Source organism: Perna viridis, chromosome 8 (genome assembly GCF_037379345.1).
Source record: "Perna viridis isolate PV_CMFRI_1.1 ecotype Kerala chromosome 8, ASM3737934v1, whole genome shotgun sequence".
Lineage (NCBI taxonomy): Eukaryota > Metazoa > Mollusca > Bivalvia > Mytilida > Mytilidae > Perna > Perna viridis.
The window spans coordinates 14,003,030-14,021,555 of record NC_142452.1 but is presented as its reverse complement, the minus strand read 5'-3'; the positions used below and the strand labels follow the sequence as shown (position 1 = coordinate 14,021,555).

The 18,526-nt window shown below is 35.6% G+C and overlaps 1 protein-coding gene across 2 annotated transcripts in view; it reads left to right on the top strand.

Annotated features, from left to right (window-relative positions):
• Window positions 1-384: 384 nt before the first annotated feature.
• LOC148609425 (receptor-type tyrosine-protein phosphatase alpha-like) overlaps window positions 385-18,526 on the top strand; it is a 42,112-nt gene continuing 23,970 nt past the window's right edge. Inside the window, exons 1-4 of one of the 2 annotated variants that reach the window (XM_088542483.1) lie at window positions 385-654; window positions 12,225-12,455; window positions 14,790-15,035; window positions 15,852-16,037. In XM_088542483.1, coding sequence (XP_088398609.1) covers window positions 588-654; window positions 12,225-12,455; window positions 14,790-15,035; window positions 15,852-16,037 — 730 coding nt within the window. In that variant the 5' untranslated portion in view covers window positions 385-587. Of the gene's footprint in view, window positions 655-12,221; window positions 12,456-14,789; window positions 15,036-15,851; window positions 16,038-18,526 lie in introns of both variants that reach the window. The other variant, XM_088542482.1, reaches the window with a different exon arrangement.

The window sequence follows — 18,526 nt, the reverse complement described above, 5'->3', positions numbered from 1 at the left end:
GGCCTATTCTTTTGACACCCGGACCTGCACGGGGCTATAGAAATTGAAATGTGGTTAGGTTGGTACAGTACAGTTATTAGACTTTTTCTTTCAATTGTACTTAAAACAATTATATGAGTTTTCCGAAAACGTGTTCGTTCTATGATTTTGTGCTTTTATAAGTGTACAAATTAATGTTAAGTTTCAGTGCTATACGTACCTGTCCGGTATACGTACTATACTAGGGGATTTCAATGTTTATATATGTTTAAAAAAAATTGAAAATGAAAACACATGCTGATTAGACAATAATAACATGGTTTATTACGTCACTTACAACATTATATCCGATAGAAACGCCTTGATTGCAACGAAGCCCACTTGTACAAAGTATATTGTATATGACACATAAAAGCATCCGGATACTTTTGTATCCTTTAAATTGGTCGTCTACAAGTAACTTAATGAGTGTTTACATTTTTCTACGGTTTCATAGCAAGATGAGCGGTAATATGTACGTTTGAAGATGATTCAGAGAAAATAAAATGACAAGGTCTGATGAACACAACTTTTAAACTTCCTTGTCAAATAATTACTTGAAATTTAGAATGACGCACTGTGTGTTGGGAATATTGTCACTTAGTCTTCTAATAAAAACATCGACTGCAGTAACTGGTAAGCAATCAATTTACTTTTTTAGTTCTAAAATGAACCCTTAACGCTAAAATATTAGTTACAACCAGGTCAAGCGATATTCAATGTAATATTGGATCTTCTATGTCAATATCCTCTATAAACCATTTCTAAATAGAAGCTTTTATCTTAATTAGATTTGGCAAAATAAGTAGTCGTGCATTCAAAATATTAAAGCCGTAAGCTTTGTTTTCAAAGTATAATACACCTACATAACACGGTGGGATTTTTTTGTCTTGGGCATAGAGGTTTAGCTAAAAAATATTTGTCATGAAAAATTCGTAACGTTTAGTTTCTGGGAAAAAAAACCTTTTTCTTCTACTTTAATTAAATGGATATGATGACATGGTAACGATGAGTGTAGAAAATGGTTTTGAAAAACCTTCATGAGATTTCTATAAAACACTTATAATAAGTGATATTAATATGTGGTTAGGCGCCCATAGAAACCTTATTTTTGTTTCTGACAGTATAATCATAAAACCCCCCTTAGGTCAGAAGTTTTGATATATCGTATCTCAAAGTCTTATGATCGTATGTTTATACATACACCCTGTTCTGGGTAACACGTTGAGCCTGAACAATCAACTTGCTATTTTATCTACTCCAGTTCGGACGAATGATTTGAAGAGCATATTTCTCGTGAATGCATACTTAGTGATTTTGATATTTTTTCTTGTGAGTTCGCAGTATGAAGTTTTCCGGGCAATGCGTTATAATTTTTACTGTCGTTAGCGTCCTGTAACTCTACGTTTATTTTTTTTTTTCAATTTAAATTTTGCGCATTTGAAAGTTTTAGTAAATTATGATAGTTTATATCGCGGATTCGGACTCTCTGCTTTCCAGAGCTAAAACAAATCCAAGGTTTAGGACTTTTGCACTGTTGTCCATGCTGATTAAAGTTGAAATATGCATCTCATATCCCCAACTAAGTATCAAAGATTATTGAGAAACATTTTGTCACAACACTAGTCAAGTAGATATATGTAAATTTTGTTTAAGGGGAATTTCTTATGACACATATCCCAAATATATCGGGAAATCATAACTTTCCTTTTCCAATTAATATGTGGTTTTCTCGATTAACTTTTCAACTTACATGTTCTTATAAAGTGATTTATATAACTTCCGGGTTCTTTGATTCAAACGTAAACTTTCAGTATCTTTACGCTCCTTGCAGGTCCGGATGTCAAAAGAATAGGCCTGCAGCAGCGCTAAGCTTGTCGTAAAAGGCGACTTAATACTGCTCAGAAACCTACCGAGGGGCTAGGCGCTCTGCCCACAGAGCAACTGGAATGTGTGCCACAGGTGGTGGAATGGGGTACCCCTGGCGTGTTACATGCTGGGGTTGTCAGGCTATAATACGGAAAACCTGACCGCAAATCATAGTGGTGCACCGTGTTGGGAAAGATGTCACGTTCCTCGCTTTTTAAAAAACCGTGCTGTGGTATTCGATAGGAATAGAATCTTTGGGCTCCGCCACAGGAGGCTAAATTGCTTGTCCCTACCCATCCCTCACTTTTATCTTGTGGCAATTATATTTTTCGACCCAATTACCCTTGTGTCCCCATCCCTTTTTAGCTCTCTTGGCCGAAGGCCATGTGAGCTATTGCCACCACTTGGCGTTGTCGTCGTCGTCAACTATTAAAAAAATCTTCTTCTCTGAAACTACTTGACTGATAAGAACCAAATTTGGTATAAATGTTTCTTGGGTATCCTGCATAGAATTGATATGGGGATGTTTGATTCGTCAAAAACATGGCCGTCGTTACTAAAATAGAACATAGGGTTCAGACAGTAGTTTTTCACATATATCAAATTTTGACATATGGTAAAAGTGTTTAGCATGATAAGATCTATCTTTGGTCAAATTTTGGTTTTAATCCGTTAAGCCATATTTGAGTTATTGCCCTTTTCAACGATTTTTGCTATTTTCAATGTTATTTCTTTCAAAAGTCTCCTCTGACACTATCTGACCAATTGAAACCAAACTTGGTACGAATGTTCCTTGGGGTATCCTGTATAAAACTGATGCGGGGAATTTTGATTCGTTGAAAAACATGGCAGCCGTTACAAAAATAGAACATACAGTGTAGGGGTCAGACAGTAGTTTTTCGCATATATCTCCGAAACGGTTAGGTTTAGCAGGATTATATCAGTAACTGAAATGATCCTTATTATTAGAACTGCAAAAGTATTCAAGGATAAAATTTGTCAGATGAGGTATCACCACTTCTAAGGCAAAGTTCTACCAGGTGGGCGATTCAGGCTGCTGGAAGCCTCTTGCTTCATTTCATCATCATTTCATGTTCATTTTATCATCTATTTCATATTCATCGCCTGAATATAGCTGAAATAATGCTGCTCGGGCGTTAAACCCCAACAATCAATCAATCAATCACTATCTGTACTATATTAGCCTATCCAGCTTATTTACGACACTAAGGAATTTAAAAAATTATATATCCTTGTTATTTGACTGTTACCAAACAAATTGTATTAAATTAAGGCTAGAAACCACTAATTCTACTTCCCATAGGCTTCTATGCTAATTTCACAATATTCAATGGCTTCTCTGGACTTTACCTTAACTTTAACCTGCAGAGGACTATATATCAGCATGATTCTACATATGTCAGCTCACAATCCTCAGAATGGCATGTGGGGTTAGCAGACTTGCAGTGCAGTACTGGTCACCGGAAGTGAAGGGTCTATAAATAGCATGGGAAATCCCAGTGTTTTCACAAGATAGGGGTATATATAGAAATCATTATGAGATTAGGCTTCACATCACAAGAAGCAAAATGCACCTATAAATTGTACAGAAATGTTTTCAATTTCAGAAACTGTTTAATGTTTTTAAATAAGATGAGAACTTTTTTCCCAGCACTATGAGGAACAGGGGTAATTTCTGCGTAGGACTATTTTTGCGTACGTTCCAAATGCTCATTGGTTGAATTGGTGGTCTGCATCCTAAAGAGTCACCTTTTGTCTTAGAAAAAATAAATAACTATACAGGTATCTTCCTACACACATACTGAATGCATTTGCAAAGTTTCAGTGAAATGTGACAAGCACTTTTTTCAATATTTGATTTTTAAATATAGGGTAACCAAGTTGCGTGAGCAAAAAAGTGACAAAAAATATTCTACCATACTTAAATGCATTAAATATTTGCAAAGAACTTTTTCTGACTTTTCAAACAAAAAAAAATCAACCACAACTTGTTTTTAACAATATTAATAAAGAGATAGTTTTAAAAGTAATCATTTTCTGAAAAATTGGTCTATTTTTAAAAATTTATTTCTGACATGCCTCCCCCTTTTTCTTGATCACATGTCAAAAATCCTAAATCTTTAAATTTTCACAAAAGGTGATATCTTTGGCTTTAAATTTGTAAATACAGTGTTTTCACATTAAAACATGACCAGTAAAGGGCACCTAAAGCAAAAAAAGTACTCAATAATGGATTTTCCATGTTGCCATAGGGGAATTCTTATATGGCCTTAACCACAGTAATGAAAGTGAGTTTTTCCTCATTTCTTACCTAAATTTTGCTCAAATCTACACAAAACTTGATTTCAAGTGCTGATTACCACCATATTTAGGTAAATATAGCCCTCAAAGTTTAATATTTGATATTTTTACTAAATTTTCTACACTTTTTACAAGATAGGACATAAAAATCAGCCAAAAAGACCAATTTTCCATAATTTGGACCTATAACTTAAAAAAATGCATACTTCGAAGGATTTTTGTAGTGTATTCCTCTCATGGCAAAGTTTACAAGATCTTCAAGTAGTTTAAAGCTATTTCAAGAAACTTTTCATTTTGGAATGGCTTCAGCTTAAGGCTAGAAACCACTAATTCCACTTCCCATAGGTTTCTATGCTAATTTCACAATATTCAATATTGGTTGAATTGGTGGTCTGTAACCTAAAATGTAAACGCAACAAACATACTCAGATTTAACAAAAACAAAATTCTAACGTTCTATAAAACATTATCCAGATAGATATCTTACTTTCATATAACTTTACCCATCCCTCCATTTTTTCTAGTGGTAACCAAATTTTTTCGACCCTATTATTCTTGTGTCCCATCCCTTTTTTCATTTCACCATCATTTCATGTTCATTTTATCATCCATTTCATGGTCGTCGTCTGAATATAGCTGAAATATTGCGGCTCGGATGTTAAACCCCAACAATCAATCAATCAATCTTACTTTTATGTAATTTACAGAAAGGCTCCACTTGTGTAAATATGATATTTCATACAATTCGATTGATTGATCGATTGTTGGGGTTTAACGCACGAGCAGCAATATTGCAGATATATTCAGGCGATGAACATTAAATGGATGACGTAATGAATATGAAATGAAAAATGGGATGGGACACAAGGACAACAGGATCAAAAAATTTTGATTGTCACTAAAAATATGGAGGGGTGGGGCAATGTAGCCCCCTGTGGCGGAGCGCAAAGGTTCCTACTCCTTTACCACAGCAGGGTTCTTTAAAGTGCGAGGATCGTGGCATCTTTCCCAACACGGTGCACCATTATGGTTTGCGGTCAGGTTTTCCGTATCATAGCCTGACAACCCCAGCATGTAACACGGCAGGGGTACCCCATTCCACCACCTGAGGCACACAACTCAGTTGCTCTTTGGGCAGAGCGCCAGGCTAGGTTTCTGAGCACTATTTAGTCGCCTCTTACGACAAGCTTAGCGCTGCTGCAGGCCTTTTCTTTTCACACCCGGACCTGCACTGGACACAAGGGGTTAATGGAGCCAAAAATGTCATTTTATTTTTAAGAACTATTCTATTTGTAACGCTCCGTGCAGGTTAGGAGGCTAAATTGCCCGACCGTACCATCCCTCACTTTTTTCTTGTGGCAATCAAATTTTGTTGACCCTATTTCTTTTTTTATTTCATCATTTAATGTTAATTTTATCATCCCATTTCATGTTCATCCCCTGAATATTGTTGCTTGGGCATTAAACCCGAATAATCAATCGATCAATATATTTTCATCTATTTTTTCTTGTAAATTGTTCCATTCCACAAGGACTTTAAGAAGTATTCTAGCAAATGTACTCTACTGTAAAATAACTATTGTTCGTGGGGTACCACTTTTTGTGGTTTTCGTGGGTAGTCCAAACCACGATTGATTGATTGTTGAGGTTTAACGCCCTAGCAGCTATATTTTACCTATTTACAGGCGATGAACATGAAATGGATGATAAAATGAACATGAAATGATGAAATGAAAAAAAGGAATGGGACACAAGGATAAAAGGGTCGACAAAATGTCTAATACCGGTTTTCAGGATTCCTTCATCACATTTATGGTAATTCTTATATACTAGAAGGGGAAGATTATGAGACATGTATCAATCAAATTGATAAATTTTCATATACCAATTGACCGGTAACTTAACGTTCAAGTTTTAGTATCGATACTGTATTGACCTGCCATCATTTACTACGCTAGATAATTTCAATGTTTTGATCCTTGTAATAAAATTATTGCCAAGTACGTTATTTAAAATTGCACAACAAATAATGTTTTCAATTTTAACAAAAACAACATTCTTACGTCACCAAGGAAAACTATTCAGACGATGAAAGTCTGATTGTAATTGCTATTCCCTTCAGGAGACTTTCACTAGCTAGTTATTTTATACAGAAAAGCATCCGGATTACATGCATAAAAGTGGTCAAGATAATTAAATATTTTGTACTCTTTTGTCACACTATAGCCAGACGAATTTTTAGTAGTTATGTTTATTGATGAGCGTAAAAAACAAACACAAACGCGTATTATCTAAATCCAAAATAGTAAATACTTTCAGAGATCACCAAAATTTAATAATCAACAAATCGGTAGCATTACATGTACCTTACCTTATTCGGATTTCTAAATCACGTGCATCTCTACCCGAAGAACCAGTGTGTATCAACGTTAACTAACCAATTGAGTCAATGATATTTTTTTTTTTGTGTATAATATTTCCACGAGTATTTGAAATGAGAAGGGACACAGTGGTATAAATCGCTGTTTTTATCTTTAATAGAAAAGTTAGTCAAAATTTGTAAAACATTTTAAATTTTAAAGTATATTCATTTAACCATATAATCATATGACTATTGTGTTAATAGAAACCCTTGATATACAATTTACAATGACAGTGTATTGGGGATATTGTTACTCAATCTAATAAAAACATCGACTGCTGTAACTGGTAAGCACTCACTTTTTTTTTCAATTTTATTATTTTTGTAGTTCTAAAATAAACCCTTAACGCAAAATATTACAGTTACAACCAGGTCAAGCGATATTCAATGTAATATTGGATCTTCTATGTCAATATCCTCTAAACCATTTCTAAATAGAAGCTTTTATCTTAGTTATGTAATTAAGTTAATAGTGGTGCATTTAAAATGATAAAGCTATATAGCTTTGTTTTAAAAGTTTAATACTCCTATCAAACACAATGGGAACTGTTTACTTTGGTAAAGATAGATACGAAATAATAATTGTCATGAAGAATTTATACGGTATAATTTCTGGAAAACATGAATCTAAAGGTTCCTACTCCTATCGAATACCATAGCAGGGTTCTTTAGCGCGCGAGGAACGCGGCGTCTTTCTCAACACGGTTTACCGCTATGGTTTGCGGTCAGGTTTTCCGTATTATAGTCTGACAACTCCAGCATGTAACACACCAGGGGGTATCCCATTCCACAACCTGGGGCACACAACCTAGTTGCTCTGTGGGCCTAGCCCCCGACTAGGTTTCTGAGCACTATTTAGTTGCCTTTTACGACAAGCTTAGCGCTGCTGCAGGTCTATTCTCTTGACACCCGGACCTGCACGGGGCGTAATGGTTTTGAAAAACATTCTTGAGTTTTCTATAAAATACTTAAGTGGCATAACTTTGTGATATTACACACCATAAAGAAGCCTTATTTTTGTTTCTGGCAGTGTAAGCACAAATCCCCGTGGGTCAGAAGTTTTTGATATATCGTATCTCAGTCTTATGATCATGTGTTGTTACATATACCCTGTTGTGAGTAACGCGGCGAGCCTGACTAATCAAGTGGTTATTCTATCTTCTTTGATACTTTTTGCGTTCCGAAGTATTTCAGTAGCAGATTTCTCTCGTGAATGCATACTATGTGATTAATAAATATATATTACTAAGGTAAACAGTGAATTTTTCGGGCAACTTCTTTATATATCATATTGTTGTTGTCATCGTACTGTAACTCTATGTTAAAGAACCCTACTGTGGTATTCTCCCGGAGTAGGAACCATAGGGCTCCGCCACAGGAGGCTAAATTGCCCGACCCTACCCACCTCTCCCTATTTCCTCTGGCAATCAAAATTTGTCGACCCTATTATCCTTGTGACCCATCTCTTTTTCATGTTCATTTTATCATCAATTTCATGTTAATTGCTGAAATATTGCTGCTCGGACGTTAAACCCCAACAAACAAACAAACAAACTGAAAGATTTTGACCGCCAAAATGAACATTCTTGGAATTAGTTATTAGATTTTCCTCTGACATACTAGTCTTCTGGCTGCAAATCCCGTTGGTCGTCAATGTTGTCTGATATTTGCTTATATGTTGTGCCACAATCTCTTCTTCTGTTTATTTTGGTTTGAAATTATAGGGGAAAAATTCTAAATTTGCGATTTCTTCGGACATCGTAATCAATTACTTATTTACTTTCACTTTACAAACCAACTTCATGACGTCACAGCTCAAGCGAATATAGTAGCGCCTATAGGCACGGGAAATTCAAATTCCCTTTTTGTAAATTGCAATTAATTAGTTAAGAAAAGGAAATTATGTGTTTCAATTTAATTTTCATGAACATTTAAAAGATGAGTTTCGATATTAATGACTTGCACAATAATTTATTCTTCTCCTTCAATTTTGTTCAAACATTTTGTCATTTTTGGGACAATAAAAGCATAATTTTGCTTGTCAATGTTTGTCAATGTCATTGATACAAGAAGATTTCCATAATAAATGTCAGGCAGACATTGCTTACAGTTCGTGTATGCTATAAACACATTGGGGCAGATTTTAGTGGCAAGAGGTACCATTCTTTCGCCTTAAATACGTTTAATACGTTTAATGGTGTATTGCCTTGGCTCATTAGAAAGGTAAGATGCTATATATATGTGTTTGAATATACAGAATCTTTTTGGGGTAGGGTACCTGAAAAACAATGTCCATTACAGGTGAAATGGAAGAAAATATGAAAACCGAAAATTCCCACTTTTTAAGAAAAACTCAATATTGTCAGCTTGAAACTGAAAATTACTCGCCTGAAATAAGAAGATATATTGAATACATCGATAATTAAAATAATAGTACCCAACATGTCCTTTTTACATCGATTATATTCTAAAAATATATATTTTGGTTCTTGTTTAGATATTATATTCATGGGTGGGTGTGGCAATTTTTTCACCTAATTGTACTTGGAAAAGTTTAAATATTTACTTCTTGTGCTCGTTACAAAACTAAGACTATAATTGTATTTAGATATACATGATTGATTATTGGGGTTTAATATTTCAGCTATATTCAGACGATGAACACGAAATGAAAAATGGGATGGGACACAAGGAAACAGGGTCGACACATTTTGATTGCCTCTGAAAATAGGGATGGATGGGTAGGGTTGGGCAATTTTGCCTCCTGTGCCGGAGCGCAAAGGTTCCTACTCATATCGAATACCACAGCAGGGTTCGTTAACGTGCGAGGAACGTGGTATCTTTCCCAATTCAGATTCTTTATAATACAATGAGTAAAATAAAACTGAATTACAAAAAACTTAAACTTACAAAGTGTCAGTGCGAATAATCAAAAGTAAGTATACGGACAAATGTCAATCACAAATACTTTATCTGCTGGATATACTGCTTTCCAGTTCCATATTAAACTACAGTACAAGACAAAATAAATTACTACCCACTATTGGAAAATTTAGAGCATCCAAACTTTAATTATATTTAATCCAATAACCATAGTGGTGCACCGTGTGGGGAAAGATGCCACGTTTCTCGCACGTTAAATAACCCTACTATGGTGTTCTTCCGGAGTAGGAACCATTTGGCCACAGGAGGCTAAATTGCCCGACCCTATTATCCTTGTGTCCCATCCCTTTTTTCATGTCATCATCCCTTTCATCGCCTGAATGTAGCTGAAATATTGCTGCTCGGGCGTTAAACCACAACAATCAATCAATCAACCTTAAAAAAAAAAAAAACCAGTTTGTACTTAAATCCAGACACATGTTTATCGGACTTTTTCCCAGCTTGCAATATTTTTTTCTTACTTGTCGTTAAACCTAGTATGCTTAATACGCCATACTTTGTGTGGCGTGTATACATCTTTTCAATCTGGCATATTCATTATCCTGTATTAATCTAATACAATTTGTGCTCAGAACCCTAGCCGGGCGCTTTTCCCACAGAGCAACTGGTATGTGTGCCCCGGGTGGTTGAATGGGGTATCCCTGGCGTGTTACATACCGGGGTTGTCAGGCTATAATACGGAAACGGAAAACCTGACCGCATACCATAGTGGTGCACCGTGTTGGGAAAGATACAACTTCCTCGCACGTTAAAAAACCCTACAGTGTTATTCTCCCGGAGTAGGAACCATAGGGCTCCGCCACAGGAGGCTAAATTGCCCGACCCTACCCACCTCTCCCTATTTCCTGAACGTATAGCACGTAGGAAGATACAGAAGAATACATCAATAGAACAACAAATGATATCTTTTCAGCTTTTTTTCAGCCATTGAAATAAAATATTCATTTTACTCTCCAATTTTTTTTAACACTCTTCGTTATTGTTATCAAAATATATCTTGAACATTTTATCAAATATTTCAGTCCATGCTATTCCAGCTATTCTCTGCTACAATATTCCATTTGCCATTTATCAACAATCCTTCAGATTTATCTATAAATCTATAATTTCAATTGCATTCATTCCTGTGTCTTCGTCAAATAATTACCGACAAAAGGTGTAGTATCATCTGCCAAAAACAACGATTTTTTCCACCTGTTTTTACTGTAATACCCATTAAATAGGTATTATAAACGGACTGCCATAATCTCGACAGATTACAGAAAAAATTAAGACTAAAAGAGACCCCCTTGTCTTAAATCCAGAAAAGGAAAAAAATCAAAAACCACAAGAACACCTTATTTAAAACAATACATCTGGTTTCAACCTAACTTTTGTAGGCGTTATTTAATATGGAGTAGTCATTGCCCGTAAGCGAGTGCATCAATTTCTTTTTATCAGTGTTTGGATTCAACTGTAAATGAAACAAAAAAGAAAACTGGCAGCATGGACCTATAATTTATGGTTGTGGTTCACATTATTTATTCACAATTTATGAATTATTATCTATTTGTGTTTTTTGAACAGCATATACATTTATCCATTTACCTAAATTTATTTTAACTGAATTTTGGACGAAAGTAAAACATGACGACATTGATTGTTGTGTGATGTTCTCATAATGTTAACATTGTATCCTATGAACTTCCGATCTTGTTTTGCTATTAACGTTAAATTTTTAAGACGTTCAATCATTCATTTCAGTTTCACAAACGTAATGACTTTTCATTCAGAATTGTCAACTTTCCTTTCATCTGTGGCAACATCCCTCAGCACTTGCGTATGGAGTGTTCATATCACAACGTTATACCAGAGCTTGCCGAAACTATGCATTTGTTTCTTTACCGGACTTGACTTTTAATGAGCAACTGGGCGGGTGGTTCTAGAAAAGCAGAGGACACTTACCCTACCGGTGCCCCTGGTCCATGCTCCCAGCTTTTAGTGGGGTCCGATTTGCTTATTTAATTTTGTTACTTTGTATGTATTATTTAAGTTGCTTTATGTTTTTTGTCGTGTTTGTCTGTTCTTCATGTCTGTTCTTTGTCTCTGGATTACATTCTTTTGATTTCCGCTAGCGTCTTGGTTCCCTTGATTACTCTTAAAATCATAATTCGTGACACTCATTACTTTTTTACATTGTCTCCGAAACACTTCACTTCCGGATGATGATTTGTTTTGTTCTCATCATTCTGAACCCCACAAACTTGCATGTGCATGCTCGCTATAACTTTTGTCATAATTAGCGTTGGACTAACTTTTTTCATTGTCCTCTATTATTGAGATTCTCGTATGAAACTTTGACGAAACGATATTGTTTTCTGCTTCATTTACAAGTTTAACAGAAATGCAGATTATAAATCATAATAAAGACTATGATATCAAATGTTTTTACGAATTGTAAAGTTAATTGCTTTAGCTTTAATCTCTGATGTTAGAATCTATTTCAAAAACATAAATCATGGATATTTCAATGGTCGTTTTAGATGTGTCTGTAAATATCTTTTAACATTGAGGATCTCCATATCTTTCCACTGGACTGTTTAATAAATCAGTTTACGTTATTTACATTTGTGCACTGACCTAAGGTACTTTAACTTTGATCTTATAGTAGAAGGTAGAATAGGAGGATCTGCTAGACTGGTATGCAATTCATCATCATCTGTTACCTGGTACAGGCAATTTAACCAACAGATTGTCAATTTACAACTTGATAGTGGAAAGTATGATGGTGTTCAATCAATACAACTAGTTATTAACCGTCTGACACTTAATGATATTGGAAAGTACATATGTTGGAGACACACGCATTCGTACGATTCACCTATACTTCTTGATGTATTCGGTATGTAATTCCTTTTTTATAAGTTCTGGTCGTCACGACATATTGTAAATAACACTGTGCTAATGTATATTAGTATTAATGATAAAATTCCTGATAAATAATTTATAATATCTGTACACAACTACTAGTAAATGATGTATCTCTATGTTTGGTGAGATTTTCCTACTATGTTAATGACAAACCGAAATTTACAATCGTCAATATATAGTGTTTTGTATAATAAAACAAAGAAAAACAAAACCGTTTCTCAAGTATGAAATATCACGATATGACGATTAATTTATTGTAACATTTAATTCTAAGCAACACATGTAGTCATTGTTTATTGGCGCTTCCTTCTGTAAAAACAAAAAAAAAAAAAAAAACCATTTCAGTATTAAGTGTCTCATATACATATAGGTAACATTAACCACCTTCAATAATTGGTAAACCTAATGCGTATAGTTTAGATGCTATACATGTACCAAAATTTATACATTATGGTATGTATTTTGTTTAACCAATTTTAGTACAGCATTAACCTGGAATCATGAATACTTAAAAGAGTAGGTTAACAATGATGGACACATTAATACCATCAGAAGCACATTGAAATGATGTTTGACTATTTCACAAGGGATAAACAACTGGTATGATGATCAAAAAAAGTTTAAGAGTAATAAAGGGAACAACAAATAACATAACGCAACTAAAATTATACATACAAAGTAACGAAATGAGCAACTCGCACTCCATTAAAAACTGGGAGCATGGACCAGGTGCTTTTCTAGAAACACCTACCGAGTTGCTCATAACAAGTCAATTCCGGGGTAGACAAAAGAGGAAAGGAAAACTATGACACGTTGAACAAATCAATTTTCATGGCGCAGATGGATACACCCTAACGATTCACGAGTTCACGATGACGACAATAAAACCATAATAAAGATTAGTGATGATTTCTATATTGTAGCGACATAACCTTGTTCCAGAAGCCTATTTGTTAGAAGTTTAGCGTCTGCTTTGTTTTGGCAAGCTCAGGCATAGCGTATGGGTCGAGAAATTTTGATTGCCACTAGAAAAAGGGGAGGGATGGGTAAGGTCGGGCAATTTAGCCTCCCGTGGCGGGGCGCAAAGGTTCCTACTCTTATCGAATACCACAGCAGGGTTCTTTAACGTGCGAGGAACGTGGTATCTTTTCCAATACGTTGCACCACTATGGTTTGCGGTCAGGTTTTCCGTATTATAGCCTGACAACTCCAGCTTGTACCACGCCAGGGGTACCCCATTCCACCACCTTGGGCACACATCCCAGTTGCTCTGTGCGCTGAGCGCCTAGCCCTCCGACTAGGTTTCTGAGCACTATTTAGTCGCCTTTTACGACAAGCTTAGCGCTGCTGCAGGCCTATTCTTTGACACCCGGACCTGCACGGGGCTCCAAGCGCTGAAGGGATGTTGCCACAGATGAAAGGAAAGTTGACAATTCTGAATGAAAAGTCATTACGTTTGTCGTAATGTTTGATCTATAGTTTTCCTTTACCATCGATTTCTAAGTGTAGCGTCAAGATATGACCGACTTTACAGTGTCTGTAGTATTCTTTATCTCTAGGTTTTTGGGGTAGATGCGATGTATCAAATCCCCAAAATTAGGATTGTTTAAAGATAATACGTCATTTACATAGCGAAAACTGAAATTAAAGCATCTAGCTAAACGATTGCCTTTCTTTCGGATCAGATCTAAAGCCAGCCTCATAACAATGAAGGAATGGTCAGCAAATAGAGGAGCACGAGTTTTTCTTTAACGATCATTAAATGTATGATATACATTCAATATTTTGAAAAGTCAAGAGAAAAAAATTAAAAAGTGGAAGTCGCAATTTTTTTCTCATTCAAGAACTTAAATTTCCAGTCTAATTCTATAGAACATGACCCGCAAGTTATTTCATTCTTCAAAAAAGTTATTTCAAATGGTTGTAATTTCATATACATTGTTCATTGTCAAAATATATTTTTACATACTTTAAAGATGTTTTGTTACATATACATACTTCTGTTTAATTTTGCATGAAAATAATAAAGAATACTCCTTGTAATAAGTCTGATCTACTTTAAATGCTCCTGGGTTTTTAATGCAAAAAGCAGGGTCTTCTACATTATAAAATATTCATACAGCATTTCCAACTAGTGGAAGCAAGTGTATTCTTTTTGTTAGCTTTCTCACAGTATTTCTAATTTGTAGCTATACAGAACTTATAGGTGAATATATCATGTAACGTCGTTTCTTTGAAATTGTATACTATATGATAATATTACCATCTTGTGAATAAACACTAATAATTGTCTTTTTTTTTAAAGTTCAAGGTGTTATTACATATAAAACTGAAATCCCCTGTGAGACTTCAAGAACTCTTTACTCATATGGATGGCAAATACAAGAGACAGAAGATTCATGGATTTATTTATCTGATACGACCAAATATTATGGCATCAACAGTCCAACGTTAGAAATAATAAGTACTCAAATGAATAATGCTGGTCTATATCGATGTCAATATTGTTATTCACATGGGTGTTTTTTCGGAAGTCGGATAAAAGTGAAAGGTAATTATATCTAAAATTATTTTATGATTATGTTGTCTCCTCAGAAGTAATTAGCAACATTTTACGTCGCTTTTTCATCCTTCTGATTTGATGCTTACATTACTTATATGTGGGAAAATTCTATGGTATTTGAGAGATTGAGAAAGGGGATGGTGATGGGTATTTTGAATGGGGAAGAAGGGGATTTTTTTAAAAGTATATATATATATATACGAAAAATGTATTAAAGTTGATATAAAATTACAATTAAAATGTTACATAATTGAAACATATGAAATTTAATTTGACAATTTACATATTTAATACGAAAATTGGAATAGGGATTCTATGGGGGGATAGAGGATTTTTCTATGGGTAATTTGAAATTTTCAGTGAGGGGTAGGGATGGGGACAAAAGGGGAATAGGGCAATGGTACATGGTGTTTATACCATTCAAGAGCTGTAGATATTTTGTTGATATTACCAAACTTTTCCTTCTATTGTTATGAATTTGCTCTGGTAGATCACAGAAGAAGATCACATATTCATAATACAATATTAAAGAGTAATCAAGGGAATCAAGGTTATAGCGGTTATCAAAAGAATGTAATCCAGGGACAAAGACCAGACATAGAAAACAGACATACACAACAAAGAACATAAAGTAACTAAAATCATACATACAAAGTAACAAAAGTAAATGAGCAACTCGGACTCCACTAAAAAGTGGGAGCATGGACCAGGTGCACATGTAAATTATGTTTCGTTAACCATGTAGTTAAGTCATTGGAAATAAACATACAGTAAACATAACTAAGATATGCAATTTTTTTCCAGTTTCTAACAGACCAATAGACGGTAGTTGGGGAGAATGGTCTGCGTGGGGTGCATGTTCAACAACTTGCGACATAGGAGTCCGTTCGAAAACAAGAAAATGCAATAACCCAGTTCCAACAGTTGGTGGTATAGCATGCCAAGGCACACATACAGACACATCAAGCTGCTTGTTAAGAAATTGCTCGGGTATAAGTAACTAACTAACCTGTTGCATATTCCCTAGAAAATATCTTAAAACCCAGTCCCAATGATCCACGACCTCAATACACTCTCCTCGGTCTCCTACCAGATCGTAGTAGAATGGTGGTTACTAGTTAAAATGTACCGATTATGAAAGGAAAATGTCACACGATAAAGGTACGACAATAGTACGATCAATTTTAATATTTTCCAAACGTTTTCTGGTATTAGAGTCATTTCTAGGAATGGGGTACCCTTGGCGTGTTACATGCTGGGGTTGTAAGGCTATAATACCGAAACTTTGACCGCAAACCTTAGTGGTGCACCGTGTTTGGAAAGATGCCACAATCCTCGCACGTTAAAGTACCCTGATGTGGTATTCGATAGGAGTAAGAACCTTTTTTTTAAATTTTTAATTTCTCGACTCTACCCATCCCTCCCTTTTTCTAGTGGAAATGAAAATTTGTCGACCCTATTATCCTTGTGTCCCATCCTTCTTTTCATTTCCTCCTCATCATCATTTCATGTTCATTTTATCATCCATTTCATGTTCATCGTCTGAATATAGCTGAAATATTGCTGCTCGGGCGTTAAACCCCAACAATCAATCAAAAATCATAATAGTGCTATTCGCATAAATTTGGTACCACGCTTCAATAACGAACACTACAACTATTGAAGGACATAATCATGCTAGCAAATCAGCATTTAAAGTCACTCACAAAGAATGACATATGTTTCTGAGGACCGTGATTTTGTTTATATTTTGTTAGAAAAACCTTAGCGACCTAGCGCGGCATTTCCTCCAAGACGATCGAACGATCTATATTAACGTCGCATGATGTGACGTCATTACACGATTCCGTTGGATTGTTAATTTGTAAATGCGGTTCAATTAGTTTGCTATTTATAAATGTTACTTCTTTTTATAATTATATACATGCATGTAAAATGCTATTGTTGAAACAGTTGAAATTATTGTAATTTATTAAAAAAAAATTGCCCCGTGCAGGTCCGAGTGTGAAAAGAATAGGCCTGCAGCAGCGCAAAGCTTGTTGTAAAAGGCGACTAAATAGTGCTCAGAACACTAGCCGGGGGCTAGGGTGCTCTGCCCACAGAGCAACTGGGATGTGTACCCCAGGTGGTGGAATGGGGTACCCCTGGCGTGTTACATGCTGGGGTTGTCAGGCTATAATACGGAAAACCTGACGGCAAACCATAGTGGTGCACCGTGTTGGGAAAGATGCCACGTTCCTCGCACGTTAAAGAACCCTACTGTGGTATTCTCCCGGAGTAGGAACCATAGGGCTCCGCCACGGGAGGCTAAATTGCCCGACCCCACCCACCTCTCCCTATTTCCAGTGGCAATCAAAATTTGTCCTTGTGTCCCATCCCTTTTATGTTCATCGTCTGCATACAGCTGAAATATTGCTGCTCGGACGTTAAACCCCAAACAAACAAACAAACAAACAAACAAATAAACAAACATTTACAAAAATTATATGTGGAGCAATTGAAAGGGCCTCAGGAGCGCCTCACTGACAAAAATGAATGAATTTTTTTGTCATGTTTGAAAAGAAATAATTTCTTGCGCTCGGTGAAAAATATATATACATTAGTTTATACCCATGTTAAAATAAGCATAAAGTCTAGCGTCCATGAATTATTTCTTAATATGCTAGTAATCCACGTCCCGATTGCTATATTACAAGGTCAATAAACATTCTGTTTTGATCATATTAAATTTGGACAAATGTCAGTAAGGATTCCCAACACGGTGCACCACTATGGTTTGCGGTCAGGTTTTTCGTATTATAGCCTGACAACCACAACAAGAAACACGTCAGGGTACCCCATTCCACCACCTGGGGCACACATCCCAGTTGCTCTGTGGAAAGAGCGCCTAGGCCTCGGCTAGGTTTCTGAGCACTATTTAGTCGCCTTTCACGACAAGCAAAGCGCTGATGCATGCCTATTCTTTTGACACCCGGACCTGCACGGGTCGGAATTGGTCTTGTGATGAATGAAGACCGGTAGCGGATGAATGTCTCAATTGATATAAGAATTCTTGTGCCCACAGAACCCAATATGGAAAAATATATTTCAATCAGATGTCCACCTAATTCATGTGCTGGCTGTCTTCATTATATATTAAGTTTTCGTATTGTTGTGGTGAACATCCCGATTATCGATACAAATTTTTATGCGTCGAGGCTGGCTTGATGGGCGGAATGCCATGTCTTTAATGAAACGGAACTGGCAGAATGACGAAATAAAATATACAAATTATACATATTGCAAATTAATACATTGTACACGTGTTTCAAGGAGTATTCTTTCATCCGAAGCATTAAAATCAAATATAATAGAACCCAAAAAATAATTTAATAAAAGAAGTACCGAAAACCAATACTGTCGAAATATGTAACCAAATCAATCACTGAGGGGTTCTACCACTCAATACAATACTGTACAATACATTGAATTAAGTCACA